This window comes from Phaenicophaeus curvirostris, chromosome 1 (genome assembly GCF_032191515.1).
Source record: "Phaenicophaeus curvirostris isolate KB17595 chromosome 1, BPBGC_Pcur_1.0, whole genome shotgun sequence".
Lineage (NCBI taxonomy): Eukaryota > Metazoa > Chordata > Aves > Cuculiformes > Cuculidae > Phaenicophaeus > Phaenicophaeus curvirostris.
The window spans coordinates 122,980,075-122,999,487 of NC_091392.1; the positions used below are offsets into that span (position 1 = coordinate 122,980,075).

Here is a 19,413-nt window from a genome sequence, read left to right on the forward strand (position 1 = left end):
ACAGTAACCTGAATTACTATCATGTTTGACTATACAGATAGTGTATTCTTGCAAATAGCGGTAATCTTTCTTTTCTGTTTCCTTTTATGCAGTAATTAGATCTATTGGCAACTACATTATGTGAAAATCTCTTTGATTTGCTAGAATAATAGCAAGTTATAGGTCTTTCTGCACAGAGTCATCTTGACCTGTGCTTGCTGTTCTCTGTTGACTTGTCTTTTAAAAGAGCAAAGCAAGATGGATTTTCCTGCTGAAAGGAGTAGCGCTCAGTGCCATCCTGGACATACCCTACCAATAAATGTAATGGCAATTGACATCCTTCATAATATTGCTGTGGTGACTGGAGCTGCCACAGAGTTAAGTCTGCTATACAGAAAAACAGCCAACCAAAGATTGTGAGCCAGTGTGATCACAGATCACAAGCAGAGTGGAGGCCACGAAGAATGAGGAACAAAGGTTGTAATTGCTTCTAACATTTCTTGTCTAGTCAGAGGACATGAGACAATAAAAGAAAGACAAACTCATTTCATAAAATACAGAATGCTAAAATGAGGAAAAGATGGCAAAGGAAAACTTTCTTCTACTCCAGCCAGAAAGTTCTTTAGTCTTGCTGTTTATATCAAGCTGTTCACTGAAATATCAGACTGCTGTCTTTGCTTGTATCAGGGACCACAGTGATGAAGATATGAAGGTAAAGATTTGCATTACTGAGATATCCTTCAACAATAGCTCAGTGGTCAGATGACACTTAAGTTTCTGAAGGCAATTTTTTCCTAAGGTCAAGCTAAAATTGCTGGAAGAGCAATAGAGGTTTATTTGACTTGAAAAGTGAGCTTTGTATGTTTTTCACGAAGTACTATGAGGCAAGATATTTTAACATTTCTGATGAAAGAACAGAAGGTTCTCACAGTGATTTGAAGAATTACTTCATCAGAAAAACGTGGCGGTGATGATGTTGCCTTCTCTAGCTTTGAACAACTGTTTTTAATTCAGCAGATTTTTTCTTGGAAATTTTTGCATGATTACTGTAATGCTGTTAAGCTAGTTAATAACTGAACTCTGATTATTTCAAAGCATCTTCATATCTATCCTAGTTTTCGGGGCTTTTTGTTTTGTGGATTTTTTTTTTTTTAACTGCAAGGTACCTAATATTTCCACTGTCTCTTTGGTATTCTTAACAGAACACTCTGTATCTGTGTGTTTTTTTACACTTTTTTCTTCAGAATTCCCCTTGGCTTGGATGGCATTATGCCATTTGAATCAATCTGTAGATCTTACAAAATTAGAAGAGGTGATTTTCATAAGACTGTGAAGTTGGAGCTGCTGGCTATGTGTGTTTTTGTGTATATTAAAGAACTAGCTGTAAAATTTGGTTACGTGCCAATAGCAGTACACTGGAAATGTAAATTGTCATATAGATTGACTACAATTGAAAGCTGAATACTAAATCAAGGACCTTGTTACTTTTACTGACAAAAGGCATACTGAGAGGTGCTTGCATCATTTGTGACAGATGTTGTCACAACATTTTTTATAAGGCAGGTATGTGACAGGACTTGATGGAACACCACGGCTGCCATAATACAAGATATTAATTTCTGTGAAACCCTATTGTAACAACTGCAACAACTGCTTACTCGAGAAGACTCCTATCCTTTGGAGTGGGAAAAGAGTGTTTTCTGTAGGGGTACAAATAATACTACATTTAAAAAACAACAGAAAAAAAGACATTTGGCTCATTGAACTGAAACTCTTCAGATTGCCTAGAAATGACTGTGTGTTCCTAGATATTGGACAAGTTAATTAGAGATGCAGGAATCAATTACTGAAAACATTCAAGGCAGGAGGGTACAGAGAGAAAATAAATATAAATATGATTTGTTTTTATTATTAAAATGTAAATTAAAAAATGCTGAAGTAATATTATTAGACACTTCGAAAAATAAAATTGCTTATGAAAAGTGTCTTAATATTACCAAAGAGATTCCTTGTGTTGATTCTGTCATCTTCTTCAAAGGATCCCCAAATAGGCTACAACATTTTCTTCAACATTTCTTTTACTTAAAAAATTTTAAAAGCCAAGCAAATAATTTCATCCTTAAAATCCCAAATTTATAAATAGTCCTTAACAAATAACAGCTCAAGTTACTGTACTTTTGAACATGTTTGTAACATTTCTGTTCCTTGAGAGACTCTCATTTGATGTAATGCCTTCTCCAGTTTTCCTTTCAAAGTTCTCATGAAAAAGGTTAACATGTTTATGTCTGTAAGAAAAAGGGAAATCTTTATTTCATTATTGATTAAGAAACCCCTCATATATCATCCTGAAACATGAAAACTAATATGCATTGAATGCACTTATCCGTTTGACTACTTCATTGTCAAACGTAAAATTCTACTGAAGTATTTGTAACAGGCCATCATGAATGAATGTACATTTAGTCAAAGTTTTTATAATTATGAAGAAAATAAGACTTTTGTCCAAATTTTCCATGTGATAATGCACACAGTAAATATATAGATCATTTAATATACAGTGTTGCATCACCTTTTTGAGTGCAAATGCGTATATGCAGTCTGAGGTTCTGCAAATTCTCTGGCCAGACATGTGAAATCTTCCACATGGAAGAATACACTAAATCAGAAACTAGAACTAGCAGAAGAGGGTTTGAGTCACATCCATAATAACAGATAATAATAACTAAAAATTACCTATTCATTTTCATTGAGACGCTCTGAATTTCCTACTTCAATGAGTTTTTCTTCTTTGCTTTTTAAAATATGTTGTGAGAGGCTAGGGAAGAACTCAAATCAGGAATGACAATACAGGGTATAGGTAAGCTAGAAAGAAATTGTTTCTCTCAGCTGTTCATTTCCTGGCGCTTCATATCTCAATAGAGAAATAAGAAAATATTGGGGGAATAATGACACACAAAAATTTCTGATTATTTTTACTTTTGTTACAATAAATAAAAGCTTTGTGCCCTAACATGTTTTCAGTTTCCATTGTTCCAGTATCTCAGCATGTGAATCAACTTTTAAATTCTTAACAAAACCACCAACAGTATAAAAAATTATTATTACTGTAGCAGAAAAATTGGTGGCAATATTGAAGATATTTCTTCAGCTAACATTTATAATACCGAACAGGAAAAAGCAACAAACACGATGATTTTATATGTATCATTTGCATAAACAAGAAAGTTTATTTATAGCAGAGGGAAGGTATTAATCTGAATTGTGCCGGATTTTGGTTTTGTATTTTGTTTGTAGTTTGTTCCCCCTCCCCAACTATTTTTAAGCATTATTTCAATACTTTAATGAATATCTAATAGTGATATTCTATAATTTCAGATTTTTTTTACCTAACTTTAAAGTACATGTTGATAGGTAAATTAGCGTTGGTATTTTAATCAGTGATATTGCTACAAATTGAATCTAGAACCATCATGTGGGTAGTATATGAAAGCTTTTTGAGATAACTTTTTTTTTTAGTTTTGGTGTCTACTTAATTGTTAAACTCACTAAGAGTGATCCATTCCTACCCAACCCTTTTGCTTTTCAAATTTTAGTGAGCCCATCAATCATGTTGAACTTTGCCTGAGGAAAGATTCACAGGGAATACCATGCTGTATTACTAAAAGGAGACTGAAGTTTGGAGCACTATCATTCAGAAAGGTTTGAAGAGAACAATATGTCCAAGCAGAACAAGACTTATTAATGCTACCTCAGTTTGCAGACGCATATTACAATCTTCAATTGATTTTATACTACCTGCTCCTGCTCAAGGCGTAGTGTAAATAGTACAGGGTACTGCAGATTTAAAGCTTTTCCCACTGCTCCTGAAGTAGTCAAAGGTTTACATCAGTGTGCCAGGATTATTTCCATGTATTATTTTCAGTATAGCTACTTTGTTCCCAGAGCATTCTGTGTCTTCACTTTATATCCAATTTGACTTTTAGAGAGTGTTTGGAACCAATAATACAGTTTCACAGGACTGTGGAAGGCTGAGGTTAGTAGGAACCTCTGGAACTCATCTGGCCCAATCCCCTTTCTCAGGTAGTGTGACATACAGGATGCAGCCCAGGGTCATGTCCAGGAAGCTCTTGATTATCTCCAGGGATGGACACTCCACAACTACTTTGGGCATCGTGTGCCAGGGAGGGTTCACTCACCCTTACAGTCCACTCACCCTACAGTCAAAAAGTGTTTCCTGATGTTCAGACAGAACCTCCCGTGTTTCAGTTTGTGCCTGTTGCCTCTTGTCCTGTCATGGACCTCTCTTGGTGTGTCAACCACTCCTCCCAGCTACATGTCATCTGCAACTTGAGGTGGCTACACTCTGTCCCATCATTCAAATCCTTAGGGAAGATGTTAAATAAGATGGGACACAATACTGCCCCTTAGGGAACACCATTAGTTACTGGTGTCCAACTAGATTTCATGCCACTAATCACCGCCCTGTGGGCCTGATGGGACAGCTTGTTTTCAGTGTACCCAGCAATCTGCTAAACCAGCTATATTTTCTTCAGCTTCTCTATGAGAATCTAATGGGAAACACTGTTGCAAACCTTAGGCATACAGAGAAAGCATTTGCAGAAACTCCTCACAGCAACAGGTCATAATTTTAACCTTTTGCTATAGAGCACTAAGTCAACTTCACCTTGATGTTACTTAGATTATGATGTATACAAGGATACTTATATGGTTTATCTTACCAAAATTCTTAGTGTTCGGTAGAGTTTGGTAGAGTCTCTTTGGTAGAGACCTATTTTTCTGATAGACAGTCACATATATTCTTATTCCCGTTGCAAATCCAGTAAAAGCAAGAGCTTTTCTTTACATTAAGTGAAAGATATCTAAACATCTTTCTCTTTAGAGAAATTTGGAAAAATGCATTGTACAACAAACAGCCACATTTCTACATATGAAAAAGAGGACAGCAAGAAAATTCTGCCAATCTTTCCTATGACAGAGAAATATACACCTCAGAAAGCTGACACTTAATTTATACTATCAATTTAAAATTATGATGCTATTTATTAATCTAATAATAGTAATCTTTATGGTTATTTTTCAAATATAGTAGAACACATTCACATGTAAATCTTTTCCTTTAATACTTTTTAAACTTCATTTCTTCTTTCCTTTATATCTGTAAGAATTATGAGGTCTTTAGTTTTGGTCCCTTTCTTCATCTCGCCACACAAACTATTATAGATCTAAACACTGACTGATAATCCCATAAATGATCAGCTTCTTTTTTTTAAACCTGTATTAACCTAATTTATATTAATTTAATAATGACTTGTTAGGATCATTAAAAGCCTCTTGAATATAAAGGAAGTGTAGGCACTTAACTTGTACTTTAAATTGATGACAATAACATAAAATGTGAATGTTCCCTAACTGTTCATGAAACCAAGTACAAACTGTTATCCATTTATACTCTATAAAAATTACTATCTTTGAAATATCCATGACACAGTTACGAAGTCATTTTTTTCTAGGATTGGTTTTTACTAAATATTCAAGGCTAAGACAACCAGCCATCGGTCAATCTCATTTTGGTGTTTTGTTTGAACAGAAAAAGACTCACTTTGAAACATGTTTTTTATCTTTAAAAGCTGCTTAAAATGTTAAGAAAATGTTAGCTTAGAGATACAACACTCTAAAGTTAATTCTGAGTTCAGATCACCAGAAAAAAGACCCCAAACATCCTTGCTTTGAGATTTCAAAGTAAACAATGAGTCTAAGGAATAAATCAGTCTCAAAAGTGTCTTCTCAGCTCTCTCGCAGGGAGACCTGCTTGGAGTTAAAGAATATCAATGTAGATGCTCAAACCCTGTTGAAAATCAGCTGGAATGACACCACATAAGAAAAATGTCAGTGGAAAAAATACACTTTAGTATATATAGATCTTCACCTGTGGAGTCTAGTTGTTCTCAACCAAGTTCACAAGGCTGAAGTGCTGTTTAGATGACACTGAAGCTTCCCATGAAATAAGCAAAACCTGCCTGCTGTGCCACCTCCAGCTTGGTGAAATGCTGTTTTGCCCACAGAGGGAATACTTATTTGGCCTGTCAGTAGAGAAGGCAGTGTTCCTTGCATTAAAATAACGAATTCATTGAGCAATGTTGTCTGTGCATATGCCACAGGGTACAGATATTCTTCCTCTCTCTTCCGCAGAATGAGGCAGATGGGTTTCCTTGACTAAAACAGAAATTAAGTTTAGTGGGTATATGTTACTGTTATTCATTGTATAAAGCATTTAAAGCTGGCATATGCCTTAATTGGTACTGCTAACCATGGAACTAAATCCCCAGGCTAGACATGCAAATTGAATTAGACTCTACATCCAGTTACTATGTTATTTCTTCTTTGTCAAAAAGCTTTGACCTGGTAGATACCATTATCTTACATAATTAAAGCTTCAACACTGTTTAAAACATTCACAAGAATGGCTAGGAACATTCCTGTGAACTAAGCCAGTTTTGCTTAAGGACTTTGGCTTAAAAGGATGTATTGAAAGGGGTTTGAAGCTTTTGGGAGTGTCATTCTTCCTGTCTGTTCTGTTCAGTACCTAAATAAGAAGTTTGATTTATCCAGAGTTGACAGGTTGACCCTCTCTTGAAACAATGCACTGAAATAAGCAGAATAAAAGGAAGGGGTGGGGGGTCAATTTCATGACACATGCCTATTATTTGCACTGTTAAATTTTAACCTTACAATTGTTTTCAAGATGCAAAAATTACCAATATACTCTTGACTTTCATCCAGTGTATTTCAAGTTTCTACAACATTAAAATCACACCTAGCTCAGAGTACTGTTAGATTGGTTTTCACCTTTTTGTTAGACATTTTATTTTTATGTTTAATTTTTCTCCTATTATTGTTCTATATTTTTTCCTTCTTTGTCAAACAGCAGAAAGTGCTAATGAGAAGTTAGCTTAAAAGCTACAGGTTGGTGTGGTTTAAAGTCTCAAGTTATCATTGTCCTTTTCATTTTGTGGATTGTCGTATCACAGGAGCGAAATTAACAAATTAAACAAATTGAAAGATTAAGTCCTTAATTGTATTTCTCATGTGTTGCAGTAAGATAGAATTTGCTACTCGGATATTTGGAAAAATAAACCAACTTTGATTCTAGTTTTGCATTTATGAATCAATTGTCCTGGGGAAAAACAGAAAACAAACACCAACAAACTATCCCCTTAAGTCACATAAAGTGGTCAGTTTTCTGAATAAATTGGTTCACAATGAGATCTGTTGCTACATATTGTGTGATTAATGCTGATTTATAGTTCTCTATTAATTTTAATCAATTATTTATATGCTTCATTTGAATGAACTATGTCATATCTGCGAGAAAGGAGAAATAAGGGACAGATGTACTGTTTCAAATGGTATTTTTGTTCTGAGGGGAGATAAATGTCAGAAGAGAAACATACTGTGCAACCACTTTCTAAAAGTGATTGCTATAAATAATTTGATAACTCAAATGTTTTAACTGTTCAATCAAAGTGAAACAGATTATTACCACCCTCAGTCGTTGTAGATAACAAATCTTGAAGCTTCTAAGAAAATAATATATTAGACAGTGCAATCCTGCTAGTACTTTATAGTCCTCTCTGTATTATTTCACATTTCTTGATGCAAAATAGAAACTAAGCCAAAATCCAGAGCAGTATACCCACAAACTTTAGATTAAGAATACCTTTTTGTGGAATAGCTGTCACTAGAGGGAGAAAACAATCTATTTACTGGCAAACTTTTGAGTGCACTCTTGTGAAAAAATGTGAGATGCAAAGAGATGCTAGGTAGTCTCATCAGACACTCTGATTCTACTTACAGAAGTTTGTAGAGTGCTAGTTTAGAAAGTTTTCTTCAATTTACCTTAAATACTAATAAGAATAGAAATTTCCTCTGAGATAAGACAACAGCTGTTTAACCTGTGTGAGTGCCAAAATAAGCAACAGTTGTCTAAGAATCTCTGAAGTCACAGAGGAAATGCAAGGCCTTCACATGAACTTTAGGCCAGATGAAAGTGGACCTAAGAATCCATGCCATGGTAAAGACTGGAAGTCAACATTTACTTGTAGTTTTCACACTTAACTGCTTTGGTAAAGTTCTGGAATGAAGCACTCAGCTATGGTTTTCAGTAACTCCATGTATCTTGACCATGATATGGAACACCTCACTGCAAATAATAACCCTTGCTCTGAATCACTTTGACCTACACCATTATGGATTTCATGTGAGGAGAGGGTGAAATGAGAAGACATTTTGGAATTGTTGCAGGAAATCGTGACTGATCTGTGGAATTGAATTCCTGTCTAGGGGTGAGGCAGTATAGACAATTCCATGAATTTATGTCTTTGAAATATAATTTTATCTAGGTGTCAGAAAATTTTTAATATCAGGCTTGCAGAGAAGAGGACATAAAATCACCTCAAACACAGAAAGCTTTAAAGAACAGCATAAAACCAAACAAAATAAAACCAAATAAAATATTCCAAATTCTATAGAAAGCAATGTTGTATTTTGTTTTCATTATTTATTTCTAGTTGGTGCTGTTTGTTGCACATTTTTTGTCCTTAAGGAAATAAAATGACATTCATCAGACACAGACATGCTCAAGGACTTCTCTGCCATTTTCTTCCCTTACTGAACAATGAGGAAAAGTACAATAGACTTCTGTTTGCAAACATTAAAAGAGTACAACCAAGGCATTCCTATTAAACTACAATTACTAAATTGGCGGAAATACACTGTGTATAATTCTGAGGATATTAATGATTATTCTCGGACCTTTCTTGAATTCACATTACTTTCTGGAAAGAGCAATGAAGATAGAGAACATAATAACTAACATTTTGTTTTCTTAGTGGTTTTCTAGGAGTTACTTCAGACTGCAGAAGTTTGTAAGCTCTAAGTGCCAACTCATTGAAACTAAGCAGCTGCTAATAATACATTTCTTAATGCTGACATTCTTTTCTAGCTTCAATGTACATTACTAAGTGAACAGAAATAGCAAATGAATCTACAAACAAAATAATTCTTGTTTGTACATATATGGAAAGTAGCTCTAGTGCACTTTCCATTTGCCTTATATGATCCCTGTGTAGTTTCTTTTCTCATTGCTTTGCAGATCTTAATACATTGTTCCTCAATCAGAGCTAATTTCTGCTTTGTTTGTGTATTTTAGGTAAAAAGGAATAGAATATTGTAGAAAATATCTGGAGTAATTTCAATAGAGATGAAAGAAAACCTGATGAGTGCAGCTTATTATTTTTAATCATTCACATTTGTGTGTAAAAATTTAAGCAGTGAAATAAAAGAGAAGGGAAGAGATCCTTCAGGGTTATCTGTTTTGGATTTTGATATTAAAGTCTGCCAGTCTTTAACTGTACAAGTTACCTTGTTTTAGCAAGCAATGTGCTGTTACACAAAACCCCTTACAAACCTCTTTCCATGTCATGAAAAGATATATCCATTTTCTCATCTGTTTGTGTGATTTTAATTAAAAACTTACTGTGTTCGAACAGCCTTTTACAATAATTAATTTGCTTCATAGTTATCTGCAGGTAGGTGATTTAAAATACAGAAAGGAAAAGTATAAGGTATGCACTTCAGAAATGCATAATGATATGCATGGGTGGATAAATACACTTAATTGCAGTGTATATCATTGGAAACCATCATTTGCAGGAGTCATTTTTGGTGTAATAATTTTGCCATATATTCAGGACAGATAAATAATGTATGCGTTAGTTGATTTGGTAAATTGTTTGTAATCATGCAGTATTTTTAATGCTGACAGCATCATATAGCACATTTACAGTTAACAGTCATTTAGATGCTTCTGCACAGCTTTTTCCCTTTTGCAGTACTGAACAGGGTCACTGATTCTCCAGTGAAGTAACTCAAAACTTTTCTCATTAGAGAAAAATAGCTGCTAAATTCCTTGGCAAGGTCAGTTAACATTACTGATGCTTTAATGTTTTAAGTGTGTTTATGGCCAAACTATTGAACCTTCACCTGCTACTTGAATTTTCAGAGTTCAGACAGACTTTGCTGAAATGGCATGAATGCCAATGGGGAAAAGCCTCAGATCCTCAGAAGCAGTAGAAAGCAAAAAAACCTAAAACAAACGAAACAACAAAGCTCCTTACTGTATATGAAGTGACACTGGTTTTGGTTTGGTTTTGTTTTCTCTTAAAGACAACATACCCACAGGAAAAGTGCAGGAGCCAGGTTTTCTCTTCCCTGTAAGGAGACTGGGGAAAACACAAACAAATATCTTGGTTCTTTAGAAATTTGTATTTGGTTTTCAATAGTCGCATTTTGCAGTTCAGTGATAGAAAATGTGGGGCATGCTCCGTGCATCTTTATTTCAGCTTTCCTGGTTTTGGTTTAGGTATTATATTTTTTAGGGGATTGATTCCCATAGAGATTCTGTAGCTACTCTAAAGAATATGTATTTAGACTCTTTTCTAATGATTTAGCACCTCAGTGAAACAACAAGCTTTCATGTGTTTTTCCCTATTTTAATACTTTTCTTGTTTGTCTGGACTTTTTTAAAAATACCAAATACAATCCAGTGCAGTCTCATCAGTTGTAATATTGTGCGTAGTTAATTGTATTTGGCTGATTAATTGGAGGGTAAAAATAACCAACAGTTTATAGCTATGTATTTGTAAATAACAAAAATAGAGGAGTAAAAATCAATCTTGAAACTCTGAAAGATTTCATGTTACCTGTCTCCCTGTCCAGTGGTAGTTGTCTGTGACACCTCTCATAATTTTTGCCTGCAGAGAAAGATACTGTGCTTCAGTGTTGGATACTACCTGATCTAAGCAGTACAACAGATTCTTTAAAACATAGCTAATAGAGCAAGAAAGGACACAAAGGAGAAGATGTGTCCATTTTCTCCAAATGTGGAAAAAAATCGACAAATATCCAAATAATATCCCGTAGTATTTTCAGGTTATGAGGAAGAAAAGTCAAAAATTGGCCAAGGTTGAATTTCTTGCTGTGTAAGCTCCCATGTTGGTCACAGAGCCTATGGAAAATCCTTAGTGGTAACAACAAGTGAGGAGGTTGTTGGTGAGACAAATTCACAGGTACAGCATGACTGGAGACTGAAAGGTATGTGTTTCAAGGCACATGGTTGTGCTGTGATACGTGGGATGTTGCAACCACATTCTTTTTCAGTCTGCTTCAAGCCTTGACAGATATGACCACACTATTAGATTTTTGAAGATGGCTCATGTATAGCAATAGTTCAGTGACCTTGAGTGATGGGTTCTTATTACACTGAGATTTTAGCTAGTGTTACTAGGTCCCACTGGTATTTTGAGGTTAAAATCTGAGTATGCTGAGAATGCCAAATGTTAAGCACACACTATTTACAGAAATACTGTAGGAAAATTAATTCATATATTCTTTTAGTTTTAATTTTCATATTTCTTTAATCTTTCTACTGCATAAATTCTGTTGCTAAAATAAACATTTATCATAGTTCATTTATTCAGTAATTTTAGCATTTTTTTCTTTCAGTAACTTCTGGTGAAACTGTTGCTGTGGATACACAAACCAGGGTAACCAAGGAAACCACCACCTTCAAACCAGAAATGCCATCTTCTGTGCTTTTGGAGGTTCCAGCCTTGGCTGACTTCAATAAGGCATGGGCAGAACTCACTGACTGGCTTTCTCGACTGGATCGAGAGATCAAATCTCAGAGAGTGATAGTAGGTGATCTTGATGATATCAACGACATGATCATCAAACAAAAGGTATGAGAAACACTGATTTTTCAAGTTGAAATCCTCATGATCTTTATTCTGAATTAAATCGTTTCAACAAGGAACACAGGAGAGATAACAGGCTGCAATACATGCAGTTGTTACTTGAGCTACTTTATCCCATAAACACAGTTAGTGGGTTAAATGTTCAGGTAATTAATTGAGGAAGAGAGCAGATCTTTTTCTCTTTCTATTGCTTCAGCTGATTTTGTTGTAAGAGTATGCAAGCCAATGGTTGAAATATAAACCTCATGATAAAGAAGGAATTGTCTAGAATTGTCCAGGTTGCCACAAGGAAAGATATCCTATTTTGTACCTTTTCTTATATTGCTTCTGTAATAACTTTGAAAGGCTCTTATCCTGCTGCTGTTGAGTTATGAAAAGCTCAGTTGTCTTAAAGAGAACAGCAGCTCATTAATGCAAATGTTTTGTCAGCAAAACTGCATCGATATTACTTATCTCTGATAAAACCAGAAAAATATGGAAATACATGTGCAAGAGGAGAAAAAAAGGCTAGACTGTAACTTCAGCTACTCAGTAGTGATAAAAGTAATTTGGTATTATGCAGCTTGAAAGGAATTACCTGCCTTCCAGATTTAACATTGCTCAATATAAGAGATCTGGCTTGCCTGTGCAAAACTTCACAGTGTTAAATTTCCATTCAGTTCAGTTCTAAACTAAGTTTAGGACTCTGTTATAAGATTCTTTTCTTCTTCCTCCTCCTCTTGTTAATAAAAAGTCTTTTAAGGAAGATATTGACATTCTTTCTCTTTGCTTAAAGTAAAAAAAGACAGAGAAACAATGGACACGTTTTGCATAGTATCTGTGCTAAACACTTTTATAAGAGCATGTATATTAAAATATGCAGATGTCTCATATAATTTGTTCTGCTTTTTTCTCATATTTTCCATTTTTCAGTGGTTTAGACTTTCTATATTTGAGACTTTTAATTTACTTTTTCTTCTAGATTAGTAAAATATTCTTCTTGATTAGTGATCACAATATTTACTGTGTAGAACAATATAGTGTTTTATTAATTAAAATATCTCTAAAACAGCATGGGCATCTTTTAGTAATAAATAATAGTTGCAGTATCACCTACACACAACACAAGATTAAAATAACTGATTTATCACGAAGAGGCTGAGGGACAAAGAAGATTTCTTTGTATACTAGCTTCTAATCTTTTTCAGAATCATTTTGGTTTTAAAATTTTATTTTGCTAAATACTTGGTTCAGAATTATATGTTTTTATTACTTATGCCTCATTTTAGCATATTATTCTGGCAAGTAAAATCCATAGCTTGCTTCCATCTGTAGATATGAGATCTAATTATAAACTCTTGAGAATTTCTATTAATGTTATACCTGCTTCAAAATTAACTGGTTTATATCTGCATTTCATCTTAAAATGGGGCTAAAATGTTTTAGCTGGTTAAACAAGGACTACTGCAGGGTAACCCTGTCACTTTTTTTTGATCCCATGCTGTGCTCGTAACAAAACCAGCAGGAAAACTCTTTTTTGTTTCGCTTACCTCTCTAATTGGCTGCGCAACAGCATGTGACATTTAATATATTCTCTGATGAAATGGAAGAATCAATGTCTAAATATAAACTGCAGTTTTGTTAACAGGTTCCCTCTTCTATAATGATCATATTAACATCACTTAATTCATAGAAATGAATATGATGAAATTTTGATTATGCTCCAAAGTCAATCACTGGATTATTAGATGAGATTAGAAGACAGAATTTTCAAAACTGACAAATAATTTTAAGTTTCTCAACCCCCCCCCGCTTACCTTTCCCGATCTATATAATCTGTAAGAGATCATAGTCATACCTCCCCTGTCATTGTGATTTAAAAGCCATTGAAGGTCACAGTATTGCATTTTGATCTTTTTTTGAGAGTTTGTTGTACCTCTGCAGGAATCTCCGTAAGCTTTAATAGGAGTTCCATCTTAGTAGACTGACTTCTTTTAAACAGTTTTTCAACTTTAGATGTAAAATACCATCTTAACACAGCTGAATGCTGCCCTTGTAAAATTTCATCATTATAAACATACATGCTCGATGAAAGATGTTTTATTATAATTTATTATGTCTTGTTGCTCATCCAGAATTTAGAACACTTCAAACTGCTGTTCCCGTTGGCCTGCTACCAAGTTCTTACTGTTTTGGAGTTTTGCTTCCACTTCATACATCTTTGAAAACAGAGAGACATATTTCTAATAAGAAACTGAAATGTCCCAAAAAATATTTTAAAAGCAAAGGCATCCCATATCATAGCAATTCATGTAACAGGACATTTTCCAAATCACCTGCATAAAAATAAGTGACCTTATGTTGTCCTTTCTTTCACAGTGGCACGTAATGTTCTTGAAGGTAACTCTCTGAGAGGATTTTGGTTAAGTTCATTTCAATCTGATTGTCACAAGATCACAGCCACTAACTCTGCCATATTTTTCCTCCATAAAAGTCTAAGACATTAGCCCTGACTCAAACTCTGCTTGGAAGTTATCACAGTGAATCAGTACTCTTGTGTGAAAAGCATGTAGAAAGATTAATTATAGAACAAAACAACACAAAAAAAAGACAACTATTTTAAAACATGCTTGGCTTAGTAGCCGTTCCCTTTAATGAAAGAAACAATACAACTGAAATTCTTGTTAGAGGAAAATCAGTATATTTTACTCATCTGCTTGAAGGCTGATGTTTTGCAGGTTTTGATTGGCAAAGAAATAAATGTAAGGTAGGGTGACTGGAGACTCATATGTTGTTTCTTTAGACAACCTTTATCTACAAATAATGTTTACAGAAAATACTGAGAATATATAATATGCCAAGATGTAAGTAGCTGAGCAAAATGGCAGAATACAGTTTGCACTGTTCCTTCATTTCACTGTCCTTACCTGAAAATAATCAAGATGTTCTATATTTGAAGGTCGGGTGGGGATTCTTCATAAAAGAGAAAACTGTGAACAGAGAAACAAGATGATAAACTACATTTTACTACATTATGGAAATATTAGAACCTCTTCTTACTTAAGATGCCAAGAAGCCTTAACTCAGAAAATCTGCTTTGGCATCACAGTATTTTGGGGAAGGTTTGCAGCAGGAATGGATTTCTACTGGAAGCAGTGAACCATGGAGGCCGTGCAAAACTTGAAGATAATTAACAAAGATATCAAATATAATAATATAATATTAAAAGAGATGAAATACTATGATCTCCTTATGTTTTTAATTCTGCCCATGGATTTTGCCAAGACATGCTGTCAAACTTATTGTAACATATGTTATTGAAAAAACAGTTTTCAGTTGTACTGGATGAAAATAGGTTTTATTTAGTAAAACGCATCATCATAATAATAATAAGCAATATTTCCAATGAATATGAGTGCAAACAGCTTTCAGTGCCTACTTTTACTCATTGGTTTTAAGTGTATAGGTTGGGTCTGCTGTGTTGGGTGCAGTGGAGGGAATTAATCTGAAAAAAGTATTTATGTGAAATGAGACCTAAGCCAAGCTAGTTACTGAGACTTTTAAGCAAAGAGGAAAAGATACTTTGAAGTAATGGTTTCTGTCATCCTAAAGTAGTTATCCAAAAAGATTCAGATAATTTATTTCTACTCAGTTAATTTGTCGCTGTTCAAAAAGTAGGTTTGATCTTCCGTCAATTAGAGAAGTAAACAAAATTGGAATGAAGAGATTGTTTTCACTATTAATTAATGAATTGATTTTTCAGTAGCTGAGGATCTTGCACAGCTGATGATACTAAAATAACTATTTAGGAAAAACATGGGGTTATAAACTATGCAGTTAAAATTCATCCAAAAGAATGGGCTTAATTGACATTCCCCCTGTTTGAGGATTTTTTACCTATTCTTTCCCATGGTTACGTATCATGCATTATGTTATACAACTTATAATTCTACATCAATTTTCACATGCTGCCTTAAAACTGATGTTCTGATAGAACATAAGAATGGGAAGTTTTCTGTCCAAACTGTTTTCCAAAAATTTCTGTGTAAATAAATATATATTTTCCAAATTTATATCCTGTTCTTTCAGAAGTTGCTGTAATTATCAAATTAAAATTGGTAGTTCTGTATTACAGAGTATGAATCATTGTACTTTCAATATGCCCATCTTGAATGAAAACTTGTAATTACAGCAACAGACATTTGTGTCTCTCCGTGTAGTTCAGATCAGAAGTGGAAGATACAAATAAGACAAAGTCCTCAGCCTTTTGGGTACTATACTTCAAGTTCTACAGATGTGTGAAGAGGTTTCATATTAGTGACATACACATGAAAAGATGCATGTATAACATCTTCAGATAATGAACTGTTAAAGAACATCCTAGAAGATTTTGCACTTGGAACGGAATGTTTTACAGTTTAGTATTCTGATGTGCTTAAAGGCAGTTCATCAGTCCAGAACCCAAGTATGTTGCCAGTAAGTTGCGAGCTGATATTCACACTTTGAGAATTAATCTTCAGGAATATATTTGTTCCATCCGTCTCTCTGTGCTGTCATACTGCCTTGAGGGTTGTTTTCAAAGCATCATTTCTCTACAGACATTCTCTGGGGCATTGTCAGACCAGGATTAACTAGCTTCCAAAGCAGGGCTGGAGCTAAAACTGATTCTGCAGCATATTGGAGGGTTCATCGGCATTTTTATGCACCTCACTTGATAGGCAGAATCCTACACATGACTTTATGGCTTAAATGATGTGCAAATTGTCTTTTATCACTATGAGTTTCACCATAGGATATATTTGCTCAGGAGACTACTATCATTATTTTAAATATATTTCAGAATGTTATTATTATGCTATTTAACATGGGATATATATTATAGGAGAATTCTTATTTTATACTATGTCATGCTGTTAGACTTCTAAAATTAATTCTAATCTATGAGAATTACTGGAAGGCTCGTTTCAGGTTTTGAAGAGAAATAAATGAATAGATTTCTAAATATATTAGAAAAAGTAAGAACTACAAGGTTTGTATGCTGAAAGACTTTAGCTTTTTTATAGAACAGAGGAAAATGAAAAAATATCTGCCAGCCTTTAAGCCTATTCTTAAAGGGTAGAATAATGCAGCTGGATGCTCTAGAGGGTCTGCAATTCGGAGTGTTTAAAGTAAAGGAGGAGAGAAAAAAAGAAAAAGAAAACTGCTAATAATCTGAAAGTTGGACCTCAAGGGATATAGAATATGTGTCAGGAGACTCTTTTTTTAATACTTTGTTGCACATAAAGATAGCTGATATTTTAAAGTAGCTTAGCCAGCTCATTAGAGTATGTTAGAGTGTATATTTGTTTTCTGCAACAATAAAAAAGCTGTCTAAACACTGTCTTTGGGACAGAGATTAACAGCCATTACCTTTTTTGTCTATAATGTTAATTACTAGGACATGTGTAAGAAAAAAATACCTCTAAGTATCTGATTCTAAACTCATTTAAGTAAAAGAGATACTTTTATCATTTTTCAATTGGCTTTCAGTCAGGCTGTAAATCATGATCCAAATAAATAATACTACAGTTGTACCTGAAGATAACTTTGTTCTGATTGCTTTTATTTGCCTATAGTGAAATAATTTGTTTTGTTTTGGTTTTTTTTTTTTTTTCCATTTTATGCCATATAATCTTCCAGGAAAAGATAAAACATCATGATTAGTCCAACTGGCATCCTGTTAAGTTCAGCAGGGAAAGGACAAGAGTGTAGGAACTCATTTTCATTTTTATGTATATGCCGGGTATTATAAATATGCAGGTATAACTAGGGCTGCATTTTTCTATAGCAAATATATTTTTCTGTATTTCTAAATCTGACCTATCTTATAAGTATAAATGACCTATTCCATCAGAAGTGGGACCTTCACCTGGCCTACTCTTTTATCCAAATCAGCCTTTTATTGTGTGCGTTTGCGTTCCACTAGTATGTGAAGCTCCAGTCTGCTGCATTGATCCCTCTACAAACATACTAGGCATACGAAAAGAGTGCTTAAAGTTATGTCCTGTCCATGGTGTGGAGCATGGGGATATCCTGCTGTGCTACAGGTGTAAAATCTTCTTAAACCCTTGTAAGTTCTGTGTGTTCCCAGGTGGATAAAAAAAGCCTGACTAGGCGCTGGGCTGCATTTAATAAGACCCTGGTCAATATGTTGAGGGAAGCGATCGTTCCCCTCTAATCATCTGTGAGACCACTCTGGAGTTTTGTGCCAACTTTTGGGATTCCCAGCGTGCAGGAAAGACATGGAAGGACTGCAGTGCAGGGCCACCAGAGTGGTCAGGGCATAGAGCGGTTGATATATGAGGAGCAGCTGTGAAAGCTGTGCTTGCTCAGACTGTGAGAGCTCAGGAGGGACCTTAAAGGCTGTGGATGTGGTCTTCCTGGACTTGAGTAAAGCCTTTGACACAGTTTCTCACAGCATTCTGCTTGAGAAACTGTCAGCCTCTGGGCAGGACAGGTGCACACTCTCCTGGGTGGAAAATTGGCTGGATGGCCGAGCCCAGAGAGTGGTGGTAAATGGTGTGAAATCCAGCTGGAGGCCAGTGACAAGTGAGGTTCCCCAGGGCTCAGTGCTGGGTCCAGCCCTGTTCAGTGTCTTTATCAATGACCTGGATGAAGGCATCGAGTGCACCCTTAGCAAGTTTGCAGACGACACTAAGCTGGGTGGAAGTGTCGATCTGCTGGAGGGTCGGGAGGCTCTGCAGAGGGATCTGAACAGGCTGGACTGCTGGGCAGAGTCCAATGGCATGAGGTTTAACAAGGCCAAATGCTGGGTCATGCACTTGGGGCACAACAACCCTATGCAGTGCTACAGACTAGGAGAAGTCTGTCTAGAAAGCCGCCTGGAGGAGAGGGACCTGGGTGTGTTGGTTGACAGCCGACTGAATATGAGCCAGCAGTGTGCCCAGGTGGCCAAGAAGGCCAATGGCATCTTGGCTTGTATCAGAAACGGCGTGACCAGCAGGTCCAGGGAAGTTATTTTCCCTCTGTACTCGGCACTGGTGAGACCGCTGCTCGAATACTGTGTTCATTTCTGGTCCCCTCACCACAAGAAGGATGTTGAGGCTCTGGAGCGAGTCCAGAGAAGAGCAACAAAGCTGGTGAAGGGGCTGGAGAGCAGGTCTTATGAGAAGCAGCTGAGAGAGCTGGGGTTGTTTAGCCTGGAGAAGAGGAGGCTGAGGGGTGACCTCATTGCTCTCTACAACTACCTGAAAGGAGGTTGTAGAGAGGAGGGTGCTGGCCTCTTCTTCCAAGTGACAGGGGACAGGACAAGAGGGAATGGCCTCAAGCTCTGCCAGGGGAGATTTAGGCTGGAGATTAGGAAAAAATTTTTTCACAGAAAGGGTCATTGGGCACTGGAACAGGCTGCCCAGGGAGGTGGTTGAGTCACCTTCCCTGGAGGTGTTTAAGGCACGGGTGGACGAGGTGCTGAGGGATATGGTTTAGTGTTTGATAGGAATGGTTGGACTCGATGATCCGGTGGGTCTCTTCCAACCTTCTTGGTTATTCTATGATTATAGCTGCCTACAGCCACTAAATGGGAAACTGTACAGAAGCGAGACTCTTCTCAAAGGTGCACAGG

The 19,413-nt window shown here is 35.7% G+C and overlaps 1 protein-coding gene across 4 annotated transcripts in view; it reads left to right on the top strand.

Annotated features, from left to right (window-relative positions):
• The window catches only part of DMD (dystrophin), a 1,224,073-nt gene that overhangs the window by 871,287 nt on the left and 333,373 nt on the right, over positions 1-19,413 (top strand). For all 4 annotated transcript variants that reach the window (XM_069873469.1, XM_069873460.1, XM_069873489.1 and 1 more), the window contains one exon: positions 11,563-11,798. In XM_069873469.1, the coding sequence (XP_069729570.1) occupies positions 11,563-11,798 (236 nt within the window). The remainder of the gene's footprint in view (positions 1-11,562; positions 11,799-19,413) is intronic.